Source organism: Zootermopsis nevadensis, unplaced genomic scaffold (genome assembly GCF_977971745.1).
Source record: "Zootermopsis nevadensis isolate Lab colony 2312 unplaced genomic scaffold, Znev_1.0 Znev_ptg000020l, whole genome shotgun sequence".
Classification (NCBI taxonomy): Eukaryota; Metazoa; Arthropoda; class Insecta; order Blattodea; family Termopsidae; genus Zootermopsis; species Zootermopsis nevadensis.
In genome coordinates this window covers 10,566,453-10,593,095 of record NW_028259152.1, presented here as the reverse complement: position 1 = coordinate 10,593,095, position 26,643 = coordinate 10,566,453, and the positions used below count along the sequence as shown (strand labels likewise).

Below are 26,643 nucleotides of genomic sequence, written 5' to 3'. Positions count from 1 at the left end.
TTTTTATTATGTTACAATCCATTTAGCTAATATTCCTAATTAAACCTAATTGTGAAATTATATCCATTAAGTTTAACCACACAAAATAATTGTGTTAATTTAGTAACGATTTTGTCACATTTTAATGAAACAGAATTTAAAAAAAAGCCATAGATACATCACTCCATGTTACAAGAACATGGAGATTATAAAGTTAACCTTAAGATAAAAAAACAAATAATTATATGTCATTTTCTACAGTATTATGCAAACCTGTTATCAACATAATTAACCAGTCATGATACAGATAATATTAAGTACGTGTCAACACATTTCCGCATAAAGACCTGCGTTTTTAACAGTGTACACATCTGAAACTAAGATAGCCATTACAATATCATAATTATTCCGCATATGAATTGCAAATATACTCTCGCCTCCAGTCAGCGAAAAATGGTACGATGACAAATTCACAACTCAAGATTCTCAATACAAGATTAAAAATATGAACTGCATGCATATTCAAATGGAAACCGCATTACCCTATTCTATGAACCCGCTTTGCAACCGCGGACACACGCTTGTGTGGGTCAGCAAGTTCAAGAAGAGGAAGGTGAGGGAGACGACGCTGAGGATGCCAGACAGCAAAGAGGAGAAGGAGAACTACGAAGAAGAAAAGTTAAGGAAGAAACAGAAAGCAGGAAAAACGCGAAAATTCTAGAAAAAATGAAAATAAATGTTCGAAGGAGAAAGAACAGGAAAAATGAGACGATAACAAAACGGAGTAAGAGAAGGAAAAAGAAGATGAGGAGGAAGAATATAACAGAAGAAGCAGGAGATGAAGAAGATTAAATAAATACGAAGGTGACAAGAGACATGAGGGCAAAGAAGCGGCGAATAAGAAGACAAAGTGGCGACGAGGGAGAAGAACACTGAGCAGAACAAATAGGGTAAGCGTTGAAGATTATGGAAAAGGAAAATAAGGGGAGAAGAAGAAAGGTAGGCAAGTGATAAAAAAGCGGAAGGAGAAGACGGAAGTAAAATTGCTTCTCAGAAATCTGTTACCATACTAAATGGACTCCCTTCTAGTGACTTGTGTCTAGAAGTTGCAATTTGAATAGCTCTTTATGTAAACTAGAAAAAATAAAGGAATAATGAGGAAGTCATCTCTGCCTGAGAATTGAAAAAGGCACTTTTATTGACATTTTAATTCTTTTCTTTTGTCCTTTCAGGGACAGTAGCGGACATGAACCTCCACGCATTCTATCGCTGAGAACCACAAGTATGTAATCTGATATATTTAACGGTATTTATAACGGTGACGCTGTAAAGTCGTGAATTGCAAAAACAAAGTAATTTTATGCAGGTTTGTGTGGTGATTAGCAATTAAAACTTAAGCAACTTTCATTAGGCTCACATTATTTTTTGCAGAAAAATACCGAAATAACTATATCGTGAATAATGGATTTTATTTTGGTTTCAATGCGACAATTAATACACAGTTCTAACTAAACATGTGACGTTACAAAATATTATCACTAAATGCAAATTAACATTTCGGCTGTAAAACCCAGAAGTTTTAACATAAATAATTCTTAAACCTGCCTTTGAAGATTATCCTGCTACAGGTCCATCCATATCCTACTATAACCTATTTCGTTAACATTCATCTGTTAAAGCATTTTCCTTTTTTTATCTTCCATTAATCTCCCATCGTAACCTCCTTCTTTCCAGAAACCCTACTCCTTAAATTCACCACACCAGAAGAGATCGCTTAATTTAAACTTTTATAATTATATCCATTTATTTGTCACAGACTTGGCCTGTTCAAACAATCGTATAATTTTTACAAAGTATGTAATTCTAATGGCTAACATAATGCTTTATATTTTAGATCCTTTTAACAAATCGGTAGTGAAAATAAACTGTATCTGCCACATATTCTAATATATATTTTTTACCTTAAAATGTTTTACAAACGACACGCACAGACTTTTGTGAGAGGTGTTTTATTTAAACAAAAGGAAAGGGGTCATGATTCCAGTGTAAGAAACATGTGATAATGCAATATCTACACACTGGAGAGTGGGGGGGGGGGGGGGTGGAGGAGAAATAAATGGAATTGTTCCGATATTAAATGAAAGACGTAAAATAGAGGCTCGTTTCGGCAGGAGGAATATGATGAGCTTGTTCATACCTGCACGATGCCCCACAAAATGTTATCCAATGATACAATGTATGACCCGAAGACCCGTGCTATGCATATATAATATTTATGATAGAATGTAAAAGGTATTTTAATTAATCCGGTACGCCCCACAATCGAGCCAGTCTGTGGCGTGCATTAAGATTAAGAGACTGCCCGCACTAACTCAAACCGTGAAAGTGGACAGAACATGATGACCTACTGGAATCTATGGACTGTATTTATAATTATATGTGTTCGTTAAGAATTACGTTCGAGACAGACATTTTATTTATCTGCAACAAACTTGGGTTTTTTCTAAGAATTATTTAAATGAATATTGATGCCAGGTTTTGGACTAGATTCAGCTGGCTTGGGATAAGGCCCAGTGGAGGGCTCCTATGAATATGATAATGAACTTTCGAGACACATTAAGGATTTTCTTAACTAGCTGAGCGACAATCAGCTCCTCAAGAAGAAATATGCTTTATTGATTCGCTTGGTCAGACATTTCACTTACTTCTAAATGTACCGAAGCCATTCATTTCAAACTAAATACAAATAATTTTTTGTGTTAATTATTTAACTGAAGAAGCCAGTTGTATGCTGTTGTAAAGATTATTGCCAAGGGGTAGGACCTTCCATTTTGCAACAGTTTGTTCCTGCGATAGCCCCAAGGGCTTAATTCGGGCAAATTTATTTCATAATTTGTTGATGCAATTCTTGTAGTTACTTTTATATCATAATATTATTAAAATTGACATATTCATGTATGTACATATGCGCATGTGTTTTGCATCACGGATAAAGTTCTGTTTTCATACGTAATACAGCAACAATTAGAATTTTCGTAGAGATATTAAACTTTTTTAAGAATAAATAATTTTAATACTTCCTGATGAAATATGTTGAAGTCCTTCCACGCAAATTTCGGGATATTACCTTAAATTAGGCCAAGCCCGTTTCCATTCGTATCCTGTCCAACTGATTATTTACTGGTCAACCTATCACTCCACGACCTATTAATTCTGAGTGATCACAGCAACGTTTGATAATTTGCAGACAAGCCTGAATAAAATACGTTGAAGTTCGCATCGCATAGTGGAACTGTTGTGATTGACCCATTGCTAATACGGCGATATGGTTCATTCAATACAAAATTGTGCTTTGACAGTTATTTAAAAGCGAATTAAAATACACAACGCATACGCGTTACTTACTGATCAAACTCTCGTCTATTCATCTCTCCAACCAATTATCCACCTAGCAATAAACTCATCCCGTAAATCAAAAACTTAACCTGTCATTCATTTCATCATTCATCCATTTAATTAATATATCCTTCACTTAACCACCCATTCACCTACATATTCACAGCGTTCAAGTATCAATCCATCCATTAACTCATTAATCTATTTACAAACTATATCGATTCATCCATATATCAATCAACGAATTCATCTATCAGTCCGTCCATTATTCACCAAATCATCTATTAATTTACTTCCCCATCCTCCCATTCATCTGCCGATATAATTCTTCACCCATTCATTTATGCATCAATCCATCTAATAATTATTTCACACTCAAATGTTATTGCATTTTGATTTAAAATTAAGTATGGTCCAGTGAATAAATGTTTACTAACATCACACAGCGTCTGTGTGTGTGTGTGAGTACACGATTCGTGAGAAATTCTGCGTCAATAAGTCACTAAGTCGAAGACTCAGCTAATTAATACCGCGCTACAGACCTAACGACATGACACCGACTGTAGGTAAAATCATAAAATCGAGACATCGAAACCTGTGACGACACGACACTAATTACATGGGCAGCAAAACCTTATAAGATTTCTTGTTTAAGTTATAAACCGGAATGCCTTTTTCTTCTCTTGACCGCGGTTACTTTTTTTTATCGGAGGGTCATCACCGTCGCTTACAGAATTGACCTTCTACAATAAAAGATGTTCATTCTTTTAGAGACAGTAAAGAAGTGGGGGGTAAACCGACGAAGAAAAAATGAATGGAAGGAAATAGGAGAGAAAGGAATTTGAATAAGAGCCGAATACCGTGTTTTGATGGCTGGCCAGTTTATTGTTTGTTTTCTACACCCACTCCCTAAATATGTCTGAGAAGTACTGAGTGTTTTATTCCATTCTATTTAACTTGTCTATTTTTTCCAAAGCTCATTTAAACAGTTACAGCCCTTTCAAGTTTAAAACAAATTCATAATTTGTTGCCTAAGAGACAATTTATCAAACGTGGCTGGAGAGTCGTTAGAACATTTCTTTCGAATTAGCGAAATCTCGGCTTTGGTACTCGGTTCTGAAGTAGGCTACAATAATTTTATCTATTTTCCTCATTACCTCCAGACAAATATTATGGCAGTGCCCGTAAACTGACCATGAACTTTAGTTGCCATATTTTTACTGGCCAACTGTACATACTGAGTTATTTATTCGGGCATTTAAAGCATATAACGAATGAAGTTCTGGGAGCGTCATAATAAGAAGTAATACGTCAGACAAATGGGAAATGCGTAGTGATTCAAAAGTCCCTGCGAGGCGAAGACAGATGCCAACCGGATGACGATTAAGTCCGATATTTATTTATTAATTTTATTTAGTGTTCTGTCTGACGACAGGTCCATATGAACAGGATCCTTCCATCCTTTTCTCGGACTGGGACCTGTTCATATACGTTCTTGGCAGATGATCCAGAAGTGGTTTGCCATTGCCTTCTTTTGTGTGTGAATGGAGTAATTGTTGGGATGCCACGGAGAAACCGAGGAAGCCCCCGGAGGAAAACTCCGTGTTGCCTAGACCACGGCCTTGCCCAACACAAGTTATAAATTCGGGCACCGCCGGAAATCGAACCCGAGACCCCAGGATGACAAGGCCAGCGTTCTAACCGCTAGACCACCGTGGTAAAACTGTACCGTAGTTAGTTGGTTTATTTGAAAGAAGTAATTCATGCATTCGTTCGGAAGGACTAATGAACGAAGATTATTTGTTTATTTCTTTCATACTCTTGCCTTAAAATCCAATCAAGAAGCAAAGATGTGTCTCTGACTAAGCTGGCGGAGACTAATTTCAAAAGAGAGCAATAATAAGTAACATATGATCTGTTTTAATTGCTAAGGACTGTACCGTGAAAACGTGCGGGCCTCATCTTGTGCGTGTCAGAACGAAGATCCACGTGACCCAAGTGACCCTCCAACAATCGTTAAAAGTAGCCAATCTCAATGGTTTTACGCAGAAGATTCTAACAGGTAATCACGACATCTTGCGTCCGTAACGCACAGCATTCCGTTACTGACTCTGAGGGTGGATTCACGCCTGCTTCTCCCTAATTGCATCGCCAAGGAAAACGAACAACGTGTCTGAAAGCGTCGTCTGTTTGTTCACTTGGCTGAAATTGACATTCTTTAAGAGACAGAGTTTAATCGAAATTAGCAAAATTATGGAAAAATGTTCGTAAAAAATAACTAAAACAAGTAGGCAGACAAAATTCAAGGTACTGAGAATATTTTTCCTTTCATGAGACACTTTTACACATCCCTGGTACGCTTAATACCAAAATAAATTTTACATTTATAATGATTATTTTTAGACATTCACGTTGAATGCTGCATAGGAATTTTTATTCTTTGCTCACATTCATAATTCGTCATCGTTTATCCCATTTCATTCCACACTATTTGTAAACATTAGTTACATAAAAGTCTTTTGCAACAAAGGATGAATGCATTTTCGTTCCTTCTCCTTTATCCTTTTTTATTTGAATTTTAATTATCATTTTCCTTCTTCTCCTTTTAATTTAAACACATTCTTCTTTTTCAGCAATTTATTTTCTTAGTTTTATTTTGCCTTTCCATTCTTCAGCAAAGTCACTAACTTCACAACAATTATCTTTGTAATAATCATTAATATCATCTTCACCTTTTCTTCTTAGTCTTCTAAAATTTCCTGATTCTTATCATAATTTTCGTTACCACAACCTATTATCATGTTTTCTAAAATAAATGCATTTAAGGTTTATGAAGCCCATTCCATCAACTCTCACCGAAACACTGAATTTTTCATCTATTTCTGAGACGACTTCTATTTCTTGTGCCAGTCGGGCCATTGTACAGTCGAACTTTGCTAACAACCCTTAATTACTCTAATTATTATATCGTTTTTCTTTCTTTCTTTCTTCTTAGGGTTATGTTAGGCTTGAATCTATTGTCAGATATTTAGCTCGATTACCAAGAGCGTTCGAGTTAAATGTTTGTGATTTCGACCTTGGAGTTATGTTGTGGATGTTAAGATTATTATTATTGTCGTTGTTGTTATATGATGAAAACAAAAGTGGGTCCACTGGAATAACAATTAAATGATTACAGTGCCTCTTTTAAATTAACATCTAACGCAACGCTCCTTTCGGCTGAGCTCAAAGAATTTCTGATGCGAAAATCATTTCGGAAGGACGGTTGTTATGTCAAGACTACAGTGGTAAAACAATTGGTAATAAAATGGCTGGACGTTATCGGTTTGACTAGACTCGAGTTACGTTTTATTACCGATCATGCTACAAAAGTGATCTACTGCTCCCAACTGTGAATGCGATTTTGCTTTCCTATAAAAATAACTTAGAGTCAGAAGAATGTTAATGGCTATCGCAGTGCATTATCCGAGATTCTATATTATTTACAAGTCTTAAAGAAGGTCACAGTTTTATTAAACACTTATTTCTTCAACTGGTTATATATTTTGAATAATTCTAGTGGTAATTTGGTCTTGACGGATTTCCATGAGACTTAGTATGAAAATCACACCGCTACTATATACACAGAGACAGACGAATGGACATAAAGAAAATTAGTGGTTTTCGAGTTTAATAGAAATGCATGTGAAATTTATTACATGTGGATGGTATTTTCAATTGAGGCACGTCAGAAAACTGTCTCCTCGGCACTCTGAGGAACAAAATTCAGTCATACATGCAAGCGAAAAATTTTGTAAGCATAAAAGTTTAAAAAATTCAGATTTCAATAAATTTAGCTATCAGTATTAACACTTTATAATATTCCGGTTGCAGTGCAAATTTTAGGGCTAAAATTATGCCAAGTTTCCTCAGTAAGCGTGTGAATACAGCGGAGGCCTATTGAAGATCCAAGACTTTAATAAGGATTTATAAATTATCCACAGTACACAAACGGATATTGGATGAATAGAGGAATAGAGAAGGCAAAGAGAAAGAAAGACAGAGAAAAATGAAACAGTAAAAGATAATAATAAGGTAAACAAGGTTTAGAAGAGACAGAACAAATGTTCTCGTTAGTTTGTAGCGCCTGATACAAGTAATGACAATATGGAAATAATAGTCCAAAAATGCACAACCGTTTTGAAAGATGGTCTTGTGATTAGGGCGACAGGATTCTACTATTTACGCAGAACGGGAGTTAAAATTCTTGGGAGCTGCAAGAAAGATGGAGCACCACACACGTAGAACCCTAATCAACGGGACTTAGCAACCACGAACGCAGTATAGAGTCGCATTCCACAAGATGCAATGGAGGCTTCCACAGATCTCTTTATTCTGGCAAAACCACGGCTGCGTTCAAATCTTTGCATTAAGCATCGGGAGAAAATTGAGGTCCTTTTACAGACGAAACCTGCAGTCAGGACCATAGTTAGTCCTACAAAAACTTATAAAATCTAAATGTGGATTTTCTCTCTAAATACAAAGGTCTTAATGAGAATATGAAGGTAATTAGACCTCCAAAATGATGGTTTCTATAATTTGTACCTTGCAATTAATTTAACAGTACTGAAGCTATTAAATGAAGGTGAAATATGGGCAGGACACAGGAAACATGAAAATTAATACAAACGTTTTGTCAGGAAACGTGTAAGAATAATCCTATTCGGAGAACGGGAAGTACATTTAAATGATAACATAAGAAAGGTTTCTAGAAAAATGAGATGTTTTGTGCGTGTTATTCATCTGTCTAGGTATCTTCAGATTCACCTACGTGGAAACCTCAAATCCTACAAATTAATTGTTGTGAAAACCAATATAATTACGGCCTACGCAGAATCAGATATCATGTTCCCATATATTGAAAAATATTTACCATGTTGATAAACGTGTGAAATAAATTTTGTAGACCTTATGTTTTATATTACGTATGAGAAGACCACAAAATACCACTTTCTGTCAAAAATCATAACGTTACCTACAATCATCATTTGAAGTGAATTATATTTGTATGATGCACCATAATAAAAATTAAAGTCTTCAAATAAATCTGACTGCAACACCAAATAAGAGGAGAATGATTACTGAGCTAAGAAATTTGCAAGTGATAAAAATTAAAATCCTGCCAAGTAAAGTTGTAAGCTCAGAGTACGTAATGTTAAGCAATGAAAGCTCGTCTTTAAATTTCAAAGAATTACACTGAGTGATTTGAACAGAAAGGGGCTGGGTAAACAGGACTTTTAATAGAAATGTAGCCCCCTTTCCGGTTACCTGCTTTTGTTAAGTTCGATCAACAAAAATTCAATTATCGTTTTTGGTCTTATGTCACCATTATTCCATTTCAAACAAACCACAAGAAAATGGCGCATTATGTAAAGATTATAAGAGATTTATGGTCCGAAAAATAGTAGCTACGAGCTTTAAAGCAAAAAGCATGACGGCTTTCTTGTTTGACATTCGTTATACATCTACATACGCATTTCTCTCCAGTGTCGCTAGATTCTGGGATGTAATTTTGTAATTAAGTTTAATTTGAAAGTAGTTATGTACTGGTTTCCAGAAAAGATTTATTTCATAAGGTGTACTTAAGCAGCGCGTTTTAATATATTCAATATTCGGCGATTAGTCTTTCTAGTGCTAAGAATGGAAATTCACGTTCGAAAAGAAAGGTAAATTCTGTTTTGAAGTCGGGGAATTTATAATTGAAGAAAAACAGATTTCAAACTTGCATGCCCATCTTGATTTGAGATAAATATTTGTAGTTCCTTCACTAACAGAAAATATGTAACAATACAAACAAACCTTGTGTCACGTAATCTCAAATAATAACAACACTTCAGTCTCAGATTGAGTCGATCTTGATATACACGAGCGTCATTCTTTACAAAATAAACGTTTTTGTGAAGCCTTTTGGAGAAACGTCGAAACATTTCAAAAATTCGATGTGACATCTTGAGTTTTCGTTGGTGCTGGACATCGAGTTATTTTTACAGCCTAACCTCATCTTTGGATACTGAAAGTACTCGGCAGATTCAACCGTGAAATGACAATACCAGAACGAAAGAGACACTCCAATTTGTTTCTAAGTGTCACCATATATAATAACGAACCTTCGTGGCCACACAGAAACAAGTAATTAAATCTCTTTCTAAATTTCACGAAGCAGGGAGAATGAGTTACAAAGTTCAGAAGTAAAGCTGAGATCGAAACTCGGTCCTTGTGTAGATATATGCCTGGATTGTTTCTTTTTGTGTTGTGTTACCCTTTGTAAGTTCAGGAATTGGTGTCGGCCGATATCTCGTAGAATAAATCATATGAAAAGTCTTATAAATTATTTAAGGAAAAGACACTTGTGTCTCATAATTTGACTGAAAAATTTGAGAACCAAAGAAAATTACAGACGGATTAGACGACACAAAGCCATGAAACTAACCTTGGATCTCTGTAATACAGAACAACGATTATGGATTTCTCATTGTTACTGGAAGCTTATCAATCAAGACGTTAATAAAGTACGTACATTTAAACTCGACCATAACTACAGCCTTGTAAAAATAAAAGTAACATTTCATCTCGAATAAAAAAATAGCATTCGACATGACGTCACACTTTACAAATAATCACTAGTGTTGCTAGCCTGTATGCGCCATATAAATACAAAGCAGACCATGGCCGTGTCTAGAGATTAAATCCTAAATTGGCGACGTTAATTAACACAAGAGAAGCCATACGACAATTTTCTTCCATTGTGTTTGTGAGTCATGGGACGCCTGTTTCTGTGCACTGGCTTTTGCTTCAAGGCGTGCTTACTAGATGCAACACAATGACATCATTACCAGAAACAAAGAATCAAACAAAACCATTCAGTAAGGTGAAGGTCACTACGAACTTATTTAAATTGCACCGTAAAACGGCCCTTCGATAATTTCTTTGTCGAAACGCTACTGAGGTCTAGTAGCGATGTAAATAATCTGGTGACTGGTAAAAGAAAATAACTTTTTGAAATATCCGATAAAACTCCGTGCCTCAGCAGTTCACTCTGGTGGCGGCACCGCACAATCCTTCAGCTATACGAGAAAACTGCATCGGTTGCCTCGTTTCATAGTTCCAGCGGCACGGGATTCAAATATTCTTACTGTAATATACGACGCTTTGAAGAAAAGCTGTGTGCATTCTGAACCTGAACATCGTTTGGTGGTGGGCGGAAAGTTTTACGCTCCTTTGACCTTACCACCGAAGAACAGAACTCAGGAATCTATTGTGTCCCAGAACGGGTCTGGAAGTAATGGCACACCACGTAAGGTTTAATTACTCTCTACAATCCATTTTAAAACAAATCTATCCACCCACATGTGCAGACTTCCTCTGAGACAGTTGTCAGTTCTTCAGCGAATCACAAATATTTGTGTTTATAACTCGAAGGCCTATTAACGTCTTCACAATCCAGCTATAAAATGTATCCGCTGACAGCACAGTTTATACACAATGTTACAAAATTCATTTTAATATCGCCATTCCATATATGCCTGCTCACTTAAGTGGTTATATCCCAAGCAGTTTTCCTGACAAGATTCTGCATGTATTTGCCACTTTTTCTCGCGTGTGATTGCCCCGAAAGTATCATATTGTTAGCGAGATTTGAGGTATTCTGGCAGTGAGGATGAAGATATTGTTCTTCTGGGTTTTGGCGCAGTATAGACTCGCAGGAGAGTTTCTTCAAAATGCTGTCATCCATCGGAGAGTCTACACGGCGCCAAAACCCACAAGAACAGAATTCTTATCCTCATGATTCAACGGTCATAATAGCACAGTGTTTTTCACAACAGCAACAATTATGATGTAGTCTTCATTACGCGTATTTTAAACACATTTTGTACGTTTCTTTCTTCCTATGTCTCTTTCACTCCCAAACATAATCCTCAGTAGATTTTTCCTAAGTACGCGAAGCTACTAACGTGGTAAGAGAAACCGAAGTTTCCACAAAGCTAATGAAGAAACTTATTATTAAAAAATGGCAAGCTGTGGCTTCAAGTTAATTTTGATCGCAGTATAATCTGTGAACAGAAAGAAACGTTCATGTGTAGACAGAAACCTTCTCTCATAAAGTTATAACAAACGAAACAACAATAAGATTACAGTGCCACCAACTCTTACAGCAAAGTTCCATTATTTTAAGACTTTTAACCACCTCAACACCCCAAAACTTTCTAAATCGGATTAGCTCTTAAAAAAGGTGGCTAAGTGAAAAACGTAGTGGATCAATATCCAATTTTAAAATAGGAAACACCAATAATTCTTATAAAACGATGGAATATTGTTTTATTTTTTCGTTTCATTTTCCTGCTTGGTATTTAATACATAACGCGGCGGGTCTATACGAATATAACCGTGGGTAAATTCGAAATGCTTTCATGACACGACCTAATTCATTCAACTATTCGTTTCACAAACAATCAAACAAAAACAATGCTTCTGCTTGGCGAATCGAAATACTTCTACCAGGTACTACGAGCTACAAGGCAATCGCCTAGCTTTTGTGCGGGTACTCACTCTTCTCGTAGTTAATTTGGCGCTCCTGTTGTCTCGCGTTGTCAGCTGCGACCTTGAGCAGACCCTGGATGTTCCTCAGGAGCGTCTCTGTGGAAGAGATGCTGGGGTCCACCCCCACACCGACCCCAACACCAGGCGCGACCGCCCCTGCAGCTGCCGCCGCCGAAGCAAGTGTAGAGTAGTTGATGGCATGCTGGGAGTCACTGCCAGGGGCGCTGTTCAACCCGCCTATGTCTGGAGCGTCGCTTAGATCAGCTGCGGGTCAGACAGATAACGACGTATGGAAGTTCAAAAATTTAAAGTCAAACTTCCTATATGGAATAGGGTAATTTTTGAGAGCCTGGCAGTCGCTTATATGGTCGATCACTTCCTCAGACTTTAATGAAGTTGATAGTTCGTTATCACGATCACAAGAACCCGCCAATGGGCATCATTCTAAACCAGATGCAATCAGTTCACATCTTATTTCTGTAAAAACGATTTAACACAATTGTTCCATCTACACATTGGCCTCAAAACAAGTCTCCTCGTTATGCGTGCTACATGTCCTGTCATCACGTTTATTTTATGAGTCTAATCATATTTTACGAAGAGAATAAACTCTGCTTTTTACCGCCATGAAAAGTGTAAATTAGATTTCTGATATCAATATTTAAATATACATGCGCGTAGTTTACGATGTACACGAAAATGTATGTTACATACATGATTGATTCAATCCCAGAAAAACGTTCTGGACACATTTTGATATAATTTTCAGCAGTCCATTGTCTCTAGTTTTTTCATTTCATGTTAGACATTCACTACAACTCAATCGGCCGTTTTAAAACCACACGAGTCAAAAAACTCGCTTACAATTAAATAAACGTGTTAACAAACGCACTATTTATATTACAGTTAATTTTTTCTTCAACAATAACTGGCAAGTATCTACTTTCTTCATACAGTTACAGTTCATTAAAATCTCTTACATCTAGAGTTATAAGGTAAAGTTATCTTTGGACTAGTGTTGTTCAGAGCCCCCGCAAAATACTGAAGAAACACTGCGTAACTCACGTGCTTATGTGTATATTTTCACTGCTGGAGTGACCTATTTAAATCACTGTAGATTTCGGTGTTTTATGGCCAAAATCTAAACTTAAATCTTGCAATAAATTAATATGAGAGAAGAACTCACATTATTCTACAGGAAACAGAAGCTTGTGCAGACTACCTACGCACGGTAAAGACATAGTCTGGTGTATGAAACGATGAATTTATCCTTGGTGATTTCTATTTTAGTAATAACTACACTCTTTTTAAAAGTGGTCTCATGCGGTTTTGAAAATTACCGATTTCATTCCAATCGAAAATATTCAGTCTCCTGTTCGTAAGGCACTATTACACTTTAATAAACAAAATCTGTCTGCTTATCGGCGCAATGCTCATGAAACGAACGTGAAGACAGATTGATATAAAGATAAGATTCTAAAAAATAATAATTGCATTTATATTTTATGCCTGCAAAATTTTTCTATATTAGTATCTCGAAGTGATAAATGATGTCGAAAAACGTATTTTAAATTTTTCATTGCGGTTTCACTTGGTCTTTCTTTTGAAGTAGACACAATTTTTATAATAGAGCCGATTCAAACATTACTAACGCATCGTTAATTACATTACCGGTATCACACTGCATTACCAAGAAAATGTGTTTGTTATATTTATTTAAATATTCAGTACATCGAATATAATGTCATTTTAAATTTTTGTACGATGAACTGTTCATAATTTGCGAAGTTTTCTTCGGTCCCCTTTTCCAGAGAAACCTCAAACGTGTGGAAGAGGTATACGACTTACCATTCACCTTAAAACTATGCAAAGCAAAAAACAATAACTTTCTTTTTAATTTACGTCATAAAGTGCCAAATCTCAGCAGTAGGAATCTAAAATAAACGTTGCTGTCTGTACAAACTTCTTTGGATATACAACTAACGTAATTATTGATAATACTGGTACCTCTATACGTCATGCAAGATACATGTTTGTATTTTATTATTAAGAATCGAAACGAATGAATACATGGTCCAGACATAAATCTCACCGGTTGCATCTCCCGCACGAAGCCTGTGCTGTGAATTCGGTCAGCAATGAAGTATGGTCTAGCTGGCTGGTAGATGTCTTACTAGACGTTGTTTATTATTTGAGATCACGAAGGCTATCATTTCAATAAGCAATTTCTTTCTCTTTTTCTGTTCTTCATACAAAGTTATCTTTAAAATACCGATGCCGATAGTTCCACAAACTAGGTTATAAATTGAAAAGAAAAACTTCGTAAAGGTTCACTTGTTATACGAAGGGAACTAGTAAATAATAAGAATAAAAATATTTTAATGTATGAACTCATATTAGAAACAAATGGCAAAAAATGTGATAATAAATTATGGACAGACAAATAAATATGTATTTCCATCTCCAGGTTTGTGTAGTTATAAACTCAATTAGAGAATCAGCTTTCTTGACAAAAAAAACCACAACAAGACACAACACAAAGAAATTCTAGTGTACAAAGTGCTAATCCAAGAGGATTCCTTCTTTCACCTGCCCCTAATTACTAGGTTGCACAACACCGCTTGTTCCTTAAGTCTGGGACAGCGAAAGTTCCACTTTAAAATTTATCACATAGACTGTTTAGTTTATTCTACGATTATTCTAGATTAACGATTAATGTTTCGACTGATACCTAAAAATGGACGCAGTACGTTCCTCTAGAGTGTTTGTAACCTGCAAGACCACGTGGTGTCACAACCCAGATGACCACAGTCGAAATCTTCACCGCTGTGACGTCAAGTCTCTGCAGTGTTAATGGTCTCTAGTAATTACTCGTTTTCTCCTTACCTTGGTCCTTCTCGTCATCTTCATCTGCGTCGCTCACGTTCTCATCATCTTCATCGTCCTCTGGCCCCGTGTGGCCCGCTTCGCTGCCCGAGTGTTCGCCCCCTGATCCGCCCCCGCTTTTGGACAGGTTCAGAACTGGGCTGTGCCCATTCGAAGAAGAGCCTGCCGACAGAAACAACATTCCCTTCAGTTCTGAAGAAAATAATATAAAATGTGCTATATATTCTTAGTCCGACATATAAACTGAGCTCCGTTCTGCGACGGATCGACTTTGGGCTTTATGCAATCGACAAAATTATAACCTTTAATCGTTCTGATATTTTAGAGAAAATCAAAACTTTATCTGTAATCTGTGGTGTACCGGTATTATAATATGCATTCCACCTATCTAGTTTAACGCACTAACAAATAGTGTATTAAGGGGAAATATACTCTAAAATAACTGGTCTGATAGTGTCAGTATACTGCTGAATTAAGTGACGCTTTAAAGGTTTCTTACTGTAAAAACACTGCACTATAGTAATCTTGGACAGTATCCATTTTTCTGAGGTATATTTGGCATAATACAAGAGACGTTTCGGACGTTGGGTCTATTCCCGTTAGCAGGAGATGAACAATTCTTGCAGTGGTGAGTAAAAATATCGAGTTGGTTTAGAAGGTAGCATACAAAATCAGGTTTTGACACACTCTAATAAAATTAAAACAAAAGGGCCATAAAATTACAAATAATGTGTTTAAATTAGTCGATTTCAAACATTTCATAAACAACATAAACTATTTCTGTCCTTTGACAGTACTAGAACTCAACAGTTCAACAGTTAACACAAAATACCACCTTGCTGAGCCAGTTCCACCCACTCCCCTTTGCCCTGAATTCAAACTATTCCTATGGAAATATTCTGTATACATTTATTGTTTCGGTCATTCTCTCCGCATGCCCAACCAAGAGCAATTTCGTCGATATGGCTACTCAACTTGACAAATTGCCAGAAGCTAAGTAAATTCATGATGCAGGGGTTTATTTGGCACGTTACATAACTGGACAACAAAGCTTTTTTTTTGGAACATAAGAGTTCAACACTAAGTTCATAATGGTGGCCATTGAAAACCACCCTGAGTTACTTCTTTCCAGTTGACACCATAATCAATTACATCTTCCAGATTTTATTGCACTGGATGTTCAAAAACTCCCCGTACAGTAGATATAAAGTCGGAAGCTTGCAATACGCAGACTGGCAACACGGTAACAGTTGTGCAGATAGAAGCATGAATTTATGCCAGTTGTTTACTATATACAAGTGATTACAAGTTAAAGACATAATTCGCATTTACGTTTTGTAAACAAATGTAAATGTTTTCTACTGTATAAATTTTTTTAAACAAACCGTATTATAAATATCTAGTTTTCTTTGATTTCTAGTCTTCAGCTCATGTTCTGGACACTTCACTCTCACATTGAACAAAAGTCTGATTTATTCCAGGACCTGACAACACTAAAGTAGAAGAATTTACCTGGTTACATTGTTTCTTAGAAGGACAGTGGAATAAAACTTTAGTTAATTTCGTGTTCATTTTTAAAATGAATTATTGTCTGTATTCTAACAATTGCATCGTAACAAGAAATAATTATGAATCAAATGTTTCTTAGAATATCGTACCACATTTAGTCGAGTTATTGTGTCCTGTTAACTATTTTCGGGATGGGACAATAAACAGGTCTCTGCTGTTTTTCTTTCATAGACTCTACCTATCTCATTCACTCAAGCCGTAGCAACAAAGCTAATTCTAACGCCAAGGTTAAGAATGCGTGGAGGTAAACTTAAACTCCTCCATACATCTACACGGCATTTAAGCACCAAGGACAAATTTATCTCTTCCTTTACCTTTTTCTGCGTGGTTTGTGTGTATAATAAAATGTATTATCTGACAGAAATAATTACCGTGTATCTTTAACTAACTTAATGCCTTGAAAATAGACAAGGAAGAATAAACAAATCCTATCAAAATGACAGTAATCAAAGTTGAAATTACAAAACGTGAACCCTACTGGCACACTAATGTCGCCGATAAAATAATAATAAAAAATGTAATTAAGAAAGAAGCTGATAAAATCTTGAAATACAAGGGCCTTCTCGTTGAAATACAGCGAATGTGGAAAGTGAAAGCAAAAGTAATCTCAATAATTATAGGAGCAACTGGAACTGTCTCCAAGTCACTCAAAAAATATTTGGCCATCATCCCGAGCGAACATGACATCAGGGAACTTTAGAAAACTGCCATTCTAGGATCATCATACATCATTCGAAAGACGCTGATGTAAATATATATAGTCATTCCTCACAATAAAACTATACAGTACATGTAACACGTACTAAAATAATGTACCTCAGTGGCAAGGTTTGTCTCAGGTACAAAGAAGTAAATACAGTATAAAATGGTGAATAGATGGAATAATAATAATTCCATTCACGTCAATAACAATAATAATAAACCAAATTCTGATTATAAACAAATCGGAAGAAAGTAAATTTAAATGGACATAAGATGCCTTGGGATTAAAATCAAGTAAAAGTTACATCAGAAAGAATCGAGAATATTTGGCCGTACCTGTAAGAAAATCAAACTACTGGAAACGGAAATTGTATCAGTGCTTTTTTAAAAACAAATTGAAACCAAATATCTGAGTCACTTAAATACCACGGTACACTAAACATCGGTTTCAAAACAATGTTCTTTTAGAAACATAAATTAATAGAAATGATCTAAATAATCCTCTGCAACAGCATGTTCTTTTCTTAAACCTCCAAGTATGTTATTACACCAGAAATAAGGTCTCTCTACATAATAAATAATAGTATAAAACTGTGATATTAATACTAATAATACTATCTGCATTTTACATAAAAAATGTAACAGAGGAGTACTTAGAAAATTATAAATTTCTAAACTAATAATTAGTAAGTAACAATTAATTTAATAATTACTAAAATTCATACACTGATGTGAAGGCCTCCAGTGTCCAATAGTCCCTGAGAACGTGCAGAGAGTAGAGCCTAAACGAAAAGAAGGATAATTTCAAATTCTTAAACAATAAAACCTAAATTCTGAAACACTTTACACATAAATCGCGAGCTTTCATACCGAATCCGAGATGATATTAAAATAAATTTCCCGTTCTTAATACTGGATATTATTAAAACTGTTCAGCACAGGGTTTGACTTACCGTTTTGTGAGCTGAGGTCTCGAACTTTGTGGTCGAGAGCGAGGGCTCTCTCCGCCTCTCCTCGTTCCTCGCGTAACCTGCAACAAGAATTGTGGCAGTTAATACATATATGGAAAAACCAAAAAATAGTTATATTTCTGACGAAATTAAAATACGGCGCACACAAAAACACAGTGCTTGACGTATACTCATCTCAATACCATACTTCTAAGCTGATTTAGTTATTAACATATTTTGCCAAAGTTTTTATTAATTACATTTATTTTTCTGTGAGATTGTAACTGTATTTGCAGTTTTCTTCAGCATCCTAGCCAATGTTTGTCGAAGGCAGATTTCGTGGACGTAAATTAGCTGGAGCGTAAAGCTAATCACTTAGCACAATCTAGTGCCAAGGTTAGGAACACATAGACCGGATTCTAGCGCTTTGATCTTTTTTCTTTAAAGAAAACTGTTTTCGTTTTATAGTAAAAAAATATGTAGGCCTGCTCCAAACTGACGAACATATTTCCAGAATCCTCCCTTCTTAAAAAAATGAGAGAGAGAGAGATCTTCCCAGATTCCATATCAGCTGGAAATGTAATCTTTTCCAGAACTAACATTACAGTGTAAATGATTGTGAAACCAGTAGCGCCAAATGTATCAATATCGCCGCCATATGTTATCTATCACTTTTAGCAAACAAGAGCCAACTTTTATCTGAAAGCCGACACAACGAATGAGTGAGTTGTTTCAGGTTGAGAGATGGAAAAATGAAAAGTAGAACCGGGGTGAAGATAGCAGGCTGTGAGGGAACAATATTTCCGCTAAGCAACTACAGTTAAATGATGTGTGAACTGTGCGTTACAGAAATAACAGAAGACAGTGATTACGTAACACTCAGTGAATCCAATAACGCGCCTACATCACGTCACGTTTTCTCATTCGCAAACAATTTCACATGTGCAGCCATGACTAAGTATTTATTGCTTTTATAGGTAGCAGGTGGGAAATTTTTACTGTAATATTTCGCAATAGCTCAATGGATAATTGTCCTTGATGTGATGTAAACACTGTTTGAATTTGTGCAATGCATCGTGAATTTACGTCCCAATGGTTAATTCCTAAAATCTTCACACGTCGCTAACAAACATTCTGCTCTGTTATATAACGAGGGGTTTAGCATTTTGTCTGATCTAATGACGCTGATAACCAAATTATGGACCAATGAATTTAATATAGGGCATAACTACGCAAATCAATTCAGTGACTTGAAATAGGTCATGATTCCACAGTTAAATTTCATACTAATATAGGTCTTATGCTATATGAATATTAGGCTCACAATGGTGTGAAATATTTCCTTAGATCATGAGGGTGGTCGGTAATGAAGGGTATGGGCTAATTTCACGCCATTATAATGCGACAAACAGAAGGAAACAAATTGTCCCTTAAAACATAAGCTGCATCCCTATGAATTTGCTGCGTCTGAACGAAGCAATTTTCATAAATCATAATCAAAATGGAATGTGTTTAATGGGCACTTTATTTGCCTCAAAACTCCGATAACACAATTTGCTTATAGTACGTGAAAACCTACACACATGTTAACCTCCAATAAGCAGAAAGTGTGAGGTATGGGGTATGCAGACTCTGGGGGACATTTTAACCCCTGTACAAGCCACGGCAGCTCCAAAACAAGTGACGATCAACCGAGGTGAATCGAGGTCTCTAGTGACCAACCTGCTTCAAAACCAAGTGTACCTAGGCATAGTATATAGGGTCGGAATCTGTGTTTATGGTTTCATTTTTCTGTTTGAGTACAGTTTTTACACTACCGCACAACCAGAAACATTTTCGAATTTCCTGTCACAAATGTAAAATAATTAAGCCCGACCGTGAATAAGACATGAGCAGAATAATGTGTTAAAGTGCGAAAGAAACACATGAGGGAATGTAAAATAAATTAAGAACAAGAAAGGATGGGAATAAAGAGGAAGGAAGGGAGAAAAAAGAGAAACGTAAAAAATAAACAAAATATAAGACCCACAGAGATCAATACTACTGCAATATTGGTTTATAATTAATATGAACCTCTAACTTTCAATTTATTTCACATCGCACGTAAAATTTTCTGTCACGTGAAAAACAATGACCCATCCGCAACGGAAACATTTTCAGGTCCCTTGTAATTCCCTCAGAAGCAAATTTCAATATAACATTGCATTTTCTCTCATGTTCCATAGTTGAATTTCAAGACGTATTTATAACTTCGCTTGAATTTCTTGACTAGAAACATATGAAAGTATTATATCACTCACTCCTTATTTCACATCAGTCCCTGCTAATAAATAAAGTTTCTGGCTCTCTGAAGAATTAACCGCGAAACCCATCTGACACACACACAATGCAGTGTCTACTAAATGTTGTAAGCCTCTCTTCCCATTCCACATTTGTGAAAGATCTCCAGCGAAGCAATCCTGAGGGAATTCTCGGGGGAAAGAGAAAAGAATAATAGTTTCGGATGGCTGATACCAAGCTGCTATAAAGTAAAAACCTGGATACGAAACTCGTGCAATAAATGAAGAATTATCGCTTGCATTTGCCAGCCTCAGCTGCTGCTGCTGCCTTCAGTGGAAATCATCAACTAAGAATATAGCTCCGCCATCTCTCTCACACACTTCGTATGATACAGATGAATCTAACACACACACACTCACACACACACAAACATCCGGCGGAGGAATACATAAGTAGGTAAAAGTGCTTTAAAGTACCTCGTCCTGCCTTTTGCCTTCCACGTCCGGGGTGTTTCTTTTTGTTTAAGGGGGTGATTTTGTGGGGTTGGTTCGCCATCACACTATAAAGCACAATACTAATGAGAAAATGCTTTTAAGAAAAGGAATAAACTAATGGAGAAAACATTTTAATGCATTTTATAATAGGCCCACAATGGCTTCTTGTACTTGGGGAATCTAAGAAACTGTGGCTTTGGTATGAATGTTGGGATTTGTGGGGGCTTGATCAGACGAATTTTGTAGACGAAGTCCACAGGGCAGCATTTCATCAGATTTGGTCACGTCAGGCATGAGAATCTCCGGTAGATGTACATTCTTATATGGCAATAATTTGTATAAAATATGTATTAATGCATTGAGTAGTTTTGAAGATTAAACATGGATACAAAGGGACAGGCATAAGCTAATATATAAACATTTTACAAATAACCCATAATAACTACGACGAGAAATAACCTTTATATAAACTGCTTTTCAAAATGCGATTCTCCAAAACCGAGAAATTAAAGCTGATTACAATTACAAACTGTTATTTATCATCACCAAGTCTTTTATGAAGACACGTCCATTTCCATTTAAATGTTGTGATCATAATAATTCGATAGGAATTTCCCTGTGATAGTTTATAGGAATCAAGAAAAGGCCTAATTTGATCAGAAAGAAGAAGAATGCTACATAAATTAACACCTCGAGAAAGGGATCTAATCGTGGCGAAGAGAATCAAACTAGAAGAAAGAAGAAGCAGTTTCCAGTCCTAAATTGAAAGCCAAATCCCCTTCGGCTGTTGTCCTTTCTCATCGTCTCCTCATTAAACTCACGTTACGTAACAATGTAAGACAACAATCACCTCTGACTTGTTCTGTGTGGATTCTTCATTGCCGCTTATCTGAGCTGCTTCAAATTAGCTGTTCTCGCCCGCCTTGAAAGAAAAGATGATCTCGTGGAAGAAGACACAAAAAAAGGAAGAGAGACAGAGAAAGGCTACATAGTTTTAAGCCTGTTAATTAGTCGGAGTTCAGGTCCTATCCTGATGCTAAATTAGACTTCTATTTTTTTTCTCCTTTACCACGCATTCAGACTTGAAGATTGAACCGGGGCTGGCGTTGTTAGAGTGAAGAAACTAGACAGAGAATGAAAAGGTAATGTTGCCCCCCCTGCCCCCCTGCCCCCACACAGACAGCAGTTACCATTAACCCTCTCTTTTCTTCGTTCCACTCCCAACACTCTTTGTACGCTCCTGTTCTGATTGATATAGACCCACATATTATTTACATTCCGTCCGCTTCTCATTTAACGTCAACCGTGGACACTTTCCTCGGGAGTAAAGCAGATGGAACGTGAAATAATTACGCATAAAAACAAAGTTACAGGTCTGTGCTTTCCAAAAGAACCTTCCAGAACCTTCGCATGGGTGTGAAATTTGACACTTTGCATTAACTGATTGTGAGATGATTTATCAATGATTTTCAACTGAATACGTCATACAAAGTGGAATGATATAGTTATTATGAATGATGAACAGAAAGGAGAAAATAACCTTGGCATATTTTAAGGTTCAATTCAGTATTCGCCCTAAGGGTCCCAGGCATACCATTAGCCTAAAACGACTCCGGATGTAAATTTAAGCAAGTAACATTTAAAAATTGAACTCTGAATGTTACTTACTGGACCTTAAAGTTGAGTTATCCTACTTTGAAGGAAAGGTGTAAGTGACAAGCGAATGGAAACAAAATTCTAAGGAAAATATAAGGGCTTAAGAAAAGTAAGGTGTGGCAGCAATTTAGAATATTAATTACACAACAAGGAACATAGTAGTTTATACTAATCAGTTAGTGTTGTTACAAGAGCGAGATTTAAGTTACGATAGACTGAATATGCAGACAAGCAACGCATATGAACGAGATCGTAAGAATCTATAAAAAATAATTTTAAGGAAATCTGTTGTGACAGGGGCTGAATGTTCTCCAATCAGGACTCCGATTTTAGTGGTGTTAAGCCTCCACAGTGTTCGTCTTTTTCCTTAGTTAATCAGTGGAACGTATCCTAATGTCTAGATTATAAAATGAATATCAGAATTCTATATTTATGTGTGGCAAATGCAGAACAGTTTGTTCCATTGGCATCCGCTCATCTACTTCCATTTCCATAAAGTATGTTCCGCAACAAAATTCTGTATAAATCACCTTCCTTCACCCTAAAAACATGCCATGACCTACCTTGATTACCAAAATTGCGCAGAAAATAACAGTCATGAAGATTTTGCCTGAATTTTATCTTTGACCTTCCTGACAGGCAGCAGTGACGTCAAAGGTTTCAGAGGTAAATGGCCAATGCATGGACGGAGTGCCTGGAGACGACTATCTGGTGATTCGATAACGTCATCATGGTCAAATCCCCGCGTGTTTGCATGGCTGGTAGGGAATTTCCCACAAGGGGGTTCCCCAGCCAGCCGAAGTTACTGAAAAATTCTAGACGTCTGTGACAGCAATTAAACGTATAAAAGTAAGCCAACATGAAAACATAGTTCAAATAAATAAGCCACAGGTTAGGTAAGATTTGGGTTTCTCATGACAACGGTATGATAATGGCTGTCTTCTGGTATGATGCACCGTGTAGTCTGACCCTGACGATGGAGGTAATAAGCTCTTTTGAAACCCCAGTCAATATCTACCAGCTTACACGGGCAAGATCCCGAAAGACAACAATCTTCAGGCTACAGAAAGCTTCTAATTATTCAGCAACAAAAACTGTTAATTACGATGAAAACATAAAAATAAAATAAGTTGCCGTATTTTTTCTAAAGAGGAAAGGAAATTGTGTTCTAGGTTCTGAGTTTGTATTTCTTGAAGAGGGTAAGTAACCATGCGACTAGGAACACGATAAAAGTCAGGCGATAGGGTGGGTTGAGCAGGCGGAGTTGATCTTAAACTCGATGCCTTTCATGACTAAAAACAAGCATCTATCCGCTGCAAGTTCCATTAGAATTCATTATTACTGTTGCCATTGCGAACATCAGCACAATTTCCCCTTTTTGAACCAATAGCTACTGTACGTCATTCTTTATATCACGTAAAACATTGAATAGCTACAAACCGTTAAGTATGTTAGGCATTGCCAACTGATAAACAACACTTTTCAGAATCAGAGTATTGCACATTTTTATAATTTCGTTTTTACATAAACTGTATAAAAAGGAAGTCGATCATCTAACGAACAAATGAAAAACACCAATAGGTCTAACAGTCTGATACTGTGGAATTAAATACAGGAAAGAAGTGTGGCAAAGCATTTGTTACTTTTAACTTTATAGTTTATTCTTTATTGTTTTACAGAGACCTAATTAAAAGTAGTATTCCCCTGTGTTTTGTGGTATGATAAACCATGGCTGGGAAATCTGGCAGGTTCTATCTTCCTGAGATCCATAGACTAATTACACCCTCCACTCGCATGCCGATTGCGTTGTATGACATCCCAGAACAAGCATCAAGCAGGTGGATGACAGCAGTCAATGGTCACAGCTTCAAACAAGATCTAGCAGGCCGTGGTTCAGACGACAAAGGGTGGGATACGAAGGGGGTCAAATTAATTACTGACCCATGCACTGCAATTTACAAACAATGAAAGGACGCAAGTTTAAACACTTGTTTATTGGATGAGTGAAGGGTTTTGTTTATAAACACAGTCAAAAAACACATACACACACCTATAAAAGGTTCAGTATTGTTACAATGTAATGTTGCGTCGTAGAAAAGAAAAAAAGAGAGAATCCAACAACCATTTCTTTCAACGTCTCGTTAAATGAGAGACTATGTATTTAAAACACCAGAAAGGTAGTGAAAAGGAGTAGATTTATGACATAGGTAGGTCTGCGGTGTAGCACGAAACAATATGTTGTATAAATGCAGAAGCCAGACCCATATAACCGGTTAAAGAAATAAGAAAAGCATGACATTAATGTAAGGTATAAATTATACTTGACACAAGAGATACGAAATAAAAATATGGCCCATACGAACAATTTTACCAGAGATTTTCAGACACTTAACTGCTAGAGATTCCTGTTCATCGGAGTACATTCAATTAATGCTTCTTTGATATGCAATTCATTTTCTGGGATACAAAATAAATTATAACTGTTATTCTGCACGTACGAAACAGGAATAGATGCCATGATTCTTAGGTTCATTTACACAGTCAGGAGCGTATTACGGGCCCGATACTTAAGAAAAATAAGTCTTAATTAATACCAAGGGAATCTTACCGTACCTCACACAGATTGATACAATGAAATTTTTATTTGTGGCAAAAATTCTTCCCCCATTGCTATGTCATCTTCATTTCAAATATTTATATTATATCCTACTAGTATATATATATTACACATTTCATTATGTTGGTGTTTCTGCTTTTCCAAAATTAGACAGTAAAATACCTGTACCGGCCTTAAAAGCATCTTCTCAGCACTGTCTTCACCTTCTTTGTATTCCTCTCACTCTATATTTATACGAGTGTTTACAATTCCATGCTATTTCCAGCTGTCTTCATTCGTTACATCTGCATGTTCCTTCAGTCTCTTCCTCGGCCTACGTGCCTAATCTATTTTATCTTCTGTATAAGTTTATAATTCCATGTTATCTATGGCTAACCGTCTTCACTCGTTCTATGTAGGACTTCCAGTCTTCCTATACATAATAATCTCTTAGCCTATAAATTATTCAACTCAAAAGTTTTTACTTACTATTTTAGTGTTCAAGCATTTACACCCAGCTAAGAGTCTAAGAGTTCTTATTTCTAGCTTTACTATTTATCTCTGTCTTCCAATCCCCATATCCGTATACCGAATTGAATTACAAGTATAACCAGTGCTTTATATAATTCCAACTTAATGACATTTGAAGTTCTTTAGGTGGTAAAAATTTCTAGCGTAGACAGAATTATAAATCTGCAGGGTTAATAGTAAGACACATACAAAGGAGAAGCTGAAAATATAGTTTCTAGACAAGCACAGTCAAATAAGTTGGTTAAGCCGTGAAAATACGCACAACTGATATTTGCTTATGTATTTAGTGGCGATAATCAAACTACAAAGGTCATACGACGTTTAATAAGAACACAATTATCGAGTTGTCAGCACGGTGAGGAATCGTGACCTATTTAAAGAAAAAACAGGAGATGAAGGAAATGAGGAAAACAACAAATGAGTTAGGCTAAGAATAACTATATCCGGAACTGAAATGAGGTGCGGTCAGAAGACGGAACATTCAAAATCAATGACGACAGTTGGACGAAGAAAACATGGAAGTGGAAAAGTACGGGACGAAGTGTTAGAGAAAAGCGAAGAGAAGTTGAAAAGTGAATTTAAATCAAAATATCCTTAACTTAGAGACGGGGAATTAGCGAAACAGCGCAAAATTCCGTAAATCGATGAAAATATTTAGTAATAATTTCCATGACCTACCATTTTCTTAACGGTGTGGTGTGAAAACATTGAATTTAGTGGACGCCTGTTGTCCTTCTTTTATTTTATTACAATACGAAGCGATTCGTACTGAATGGTATGGATTGATTGGTTTGTCAGCAGGCATGGGGTTGAAATCCCAGCAGGGAAGGGCTCTTCATCTATATAATTTAGTCAGTACGATCTAGATTTCCAATTTGTCTACATCATGAACACCACCTCCTCCGTCAACCCTAATGCTTATAACTCAAGAAACATCTAGGATGAATGAGAGATTCCATGCTGAGCAACAGACAGTATTCTGCTACTTTTGTGTAGGGGGCAACACTTACAGATCTCTGCAGCAAGA

At 36.3% G+C, this 26,643-nt stretch overlaps 1 protein-coding gene across 5 annotated transcripts in view; it reads right to left on the bottom strand.

The window, feature by feature from the left end:
• dac (dachshund family transcription factor) overlaps nt 1-26,643 on the bottom strand; it is a 457,012-nt gene that overhangs the window by 142,754 nt on the left and 287,615 nt on the right. For 3 of the 5 annotated variants that reach the window (XM_087351712.1, XM_087351710.1, XM_087351711.1), the window contains exons 5-8: nt 18,063-18,139; nt 17,835-17,891; nt 14,839-15,000; nt 11,962-12,216 (exon numbers count right to left, since the gene is read on the bottom strand). In XM_087351712.1, coding sequence (XP_087207838.1) covers nt 11,962-12,216; nt 14,839-15,000; nt 17,835-17,891; nt 18,063-18,139 — 551 coding nt within the window. The remainder of the gene's footprint in view (nt 1-11,961; nt 12,217-14,838; nt 15,001-17,834; nt 17,892-18,062; nt 18,140-26,643) is intronic. The other 2 variants (XM_087351713.1, XM_087351714.1) reach the window with 1 other exon arrangement.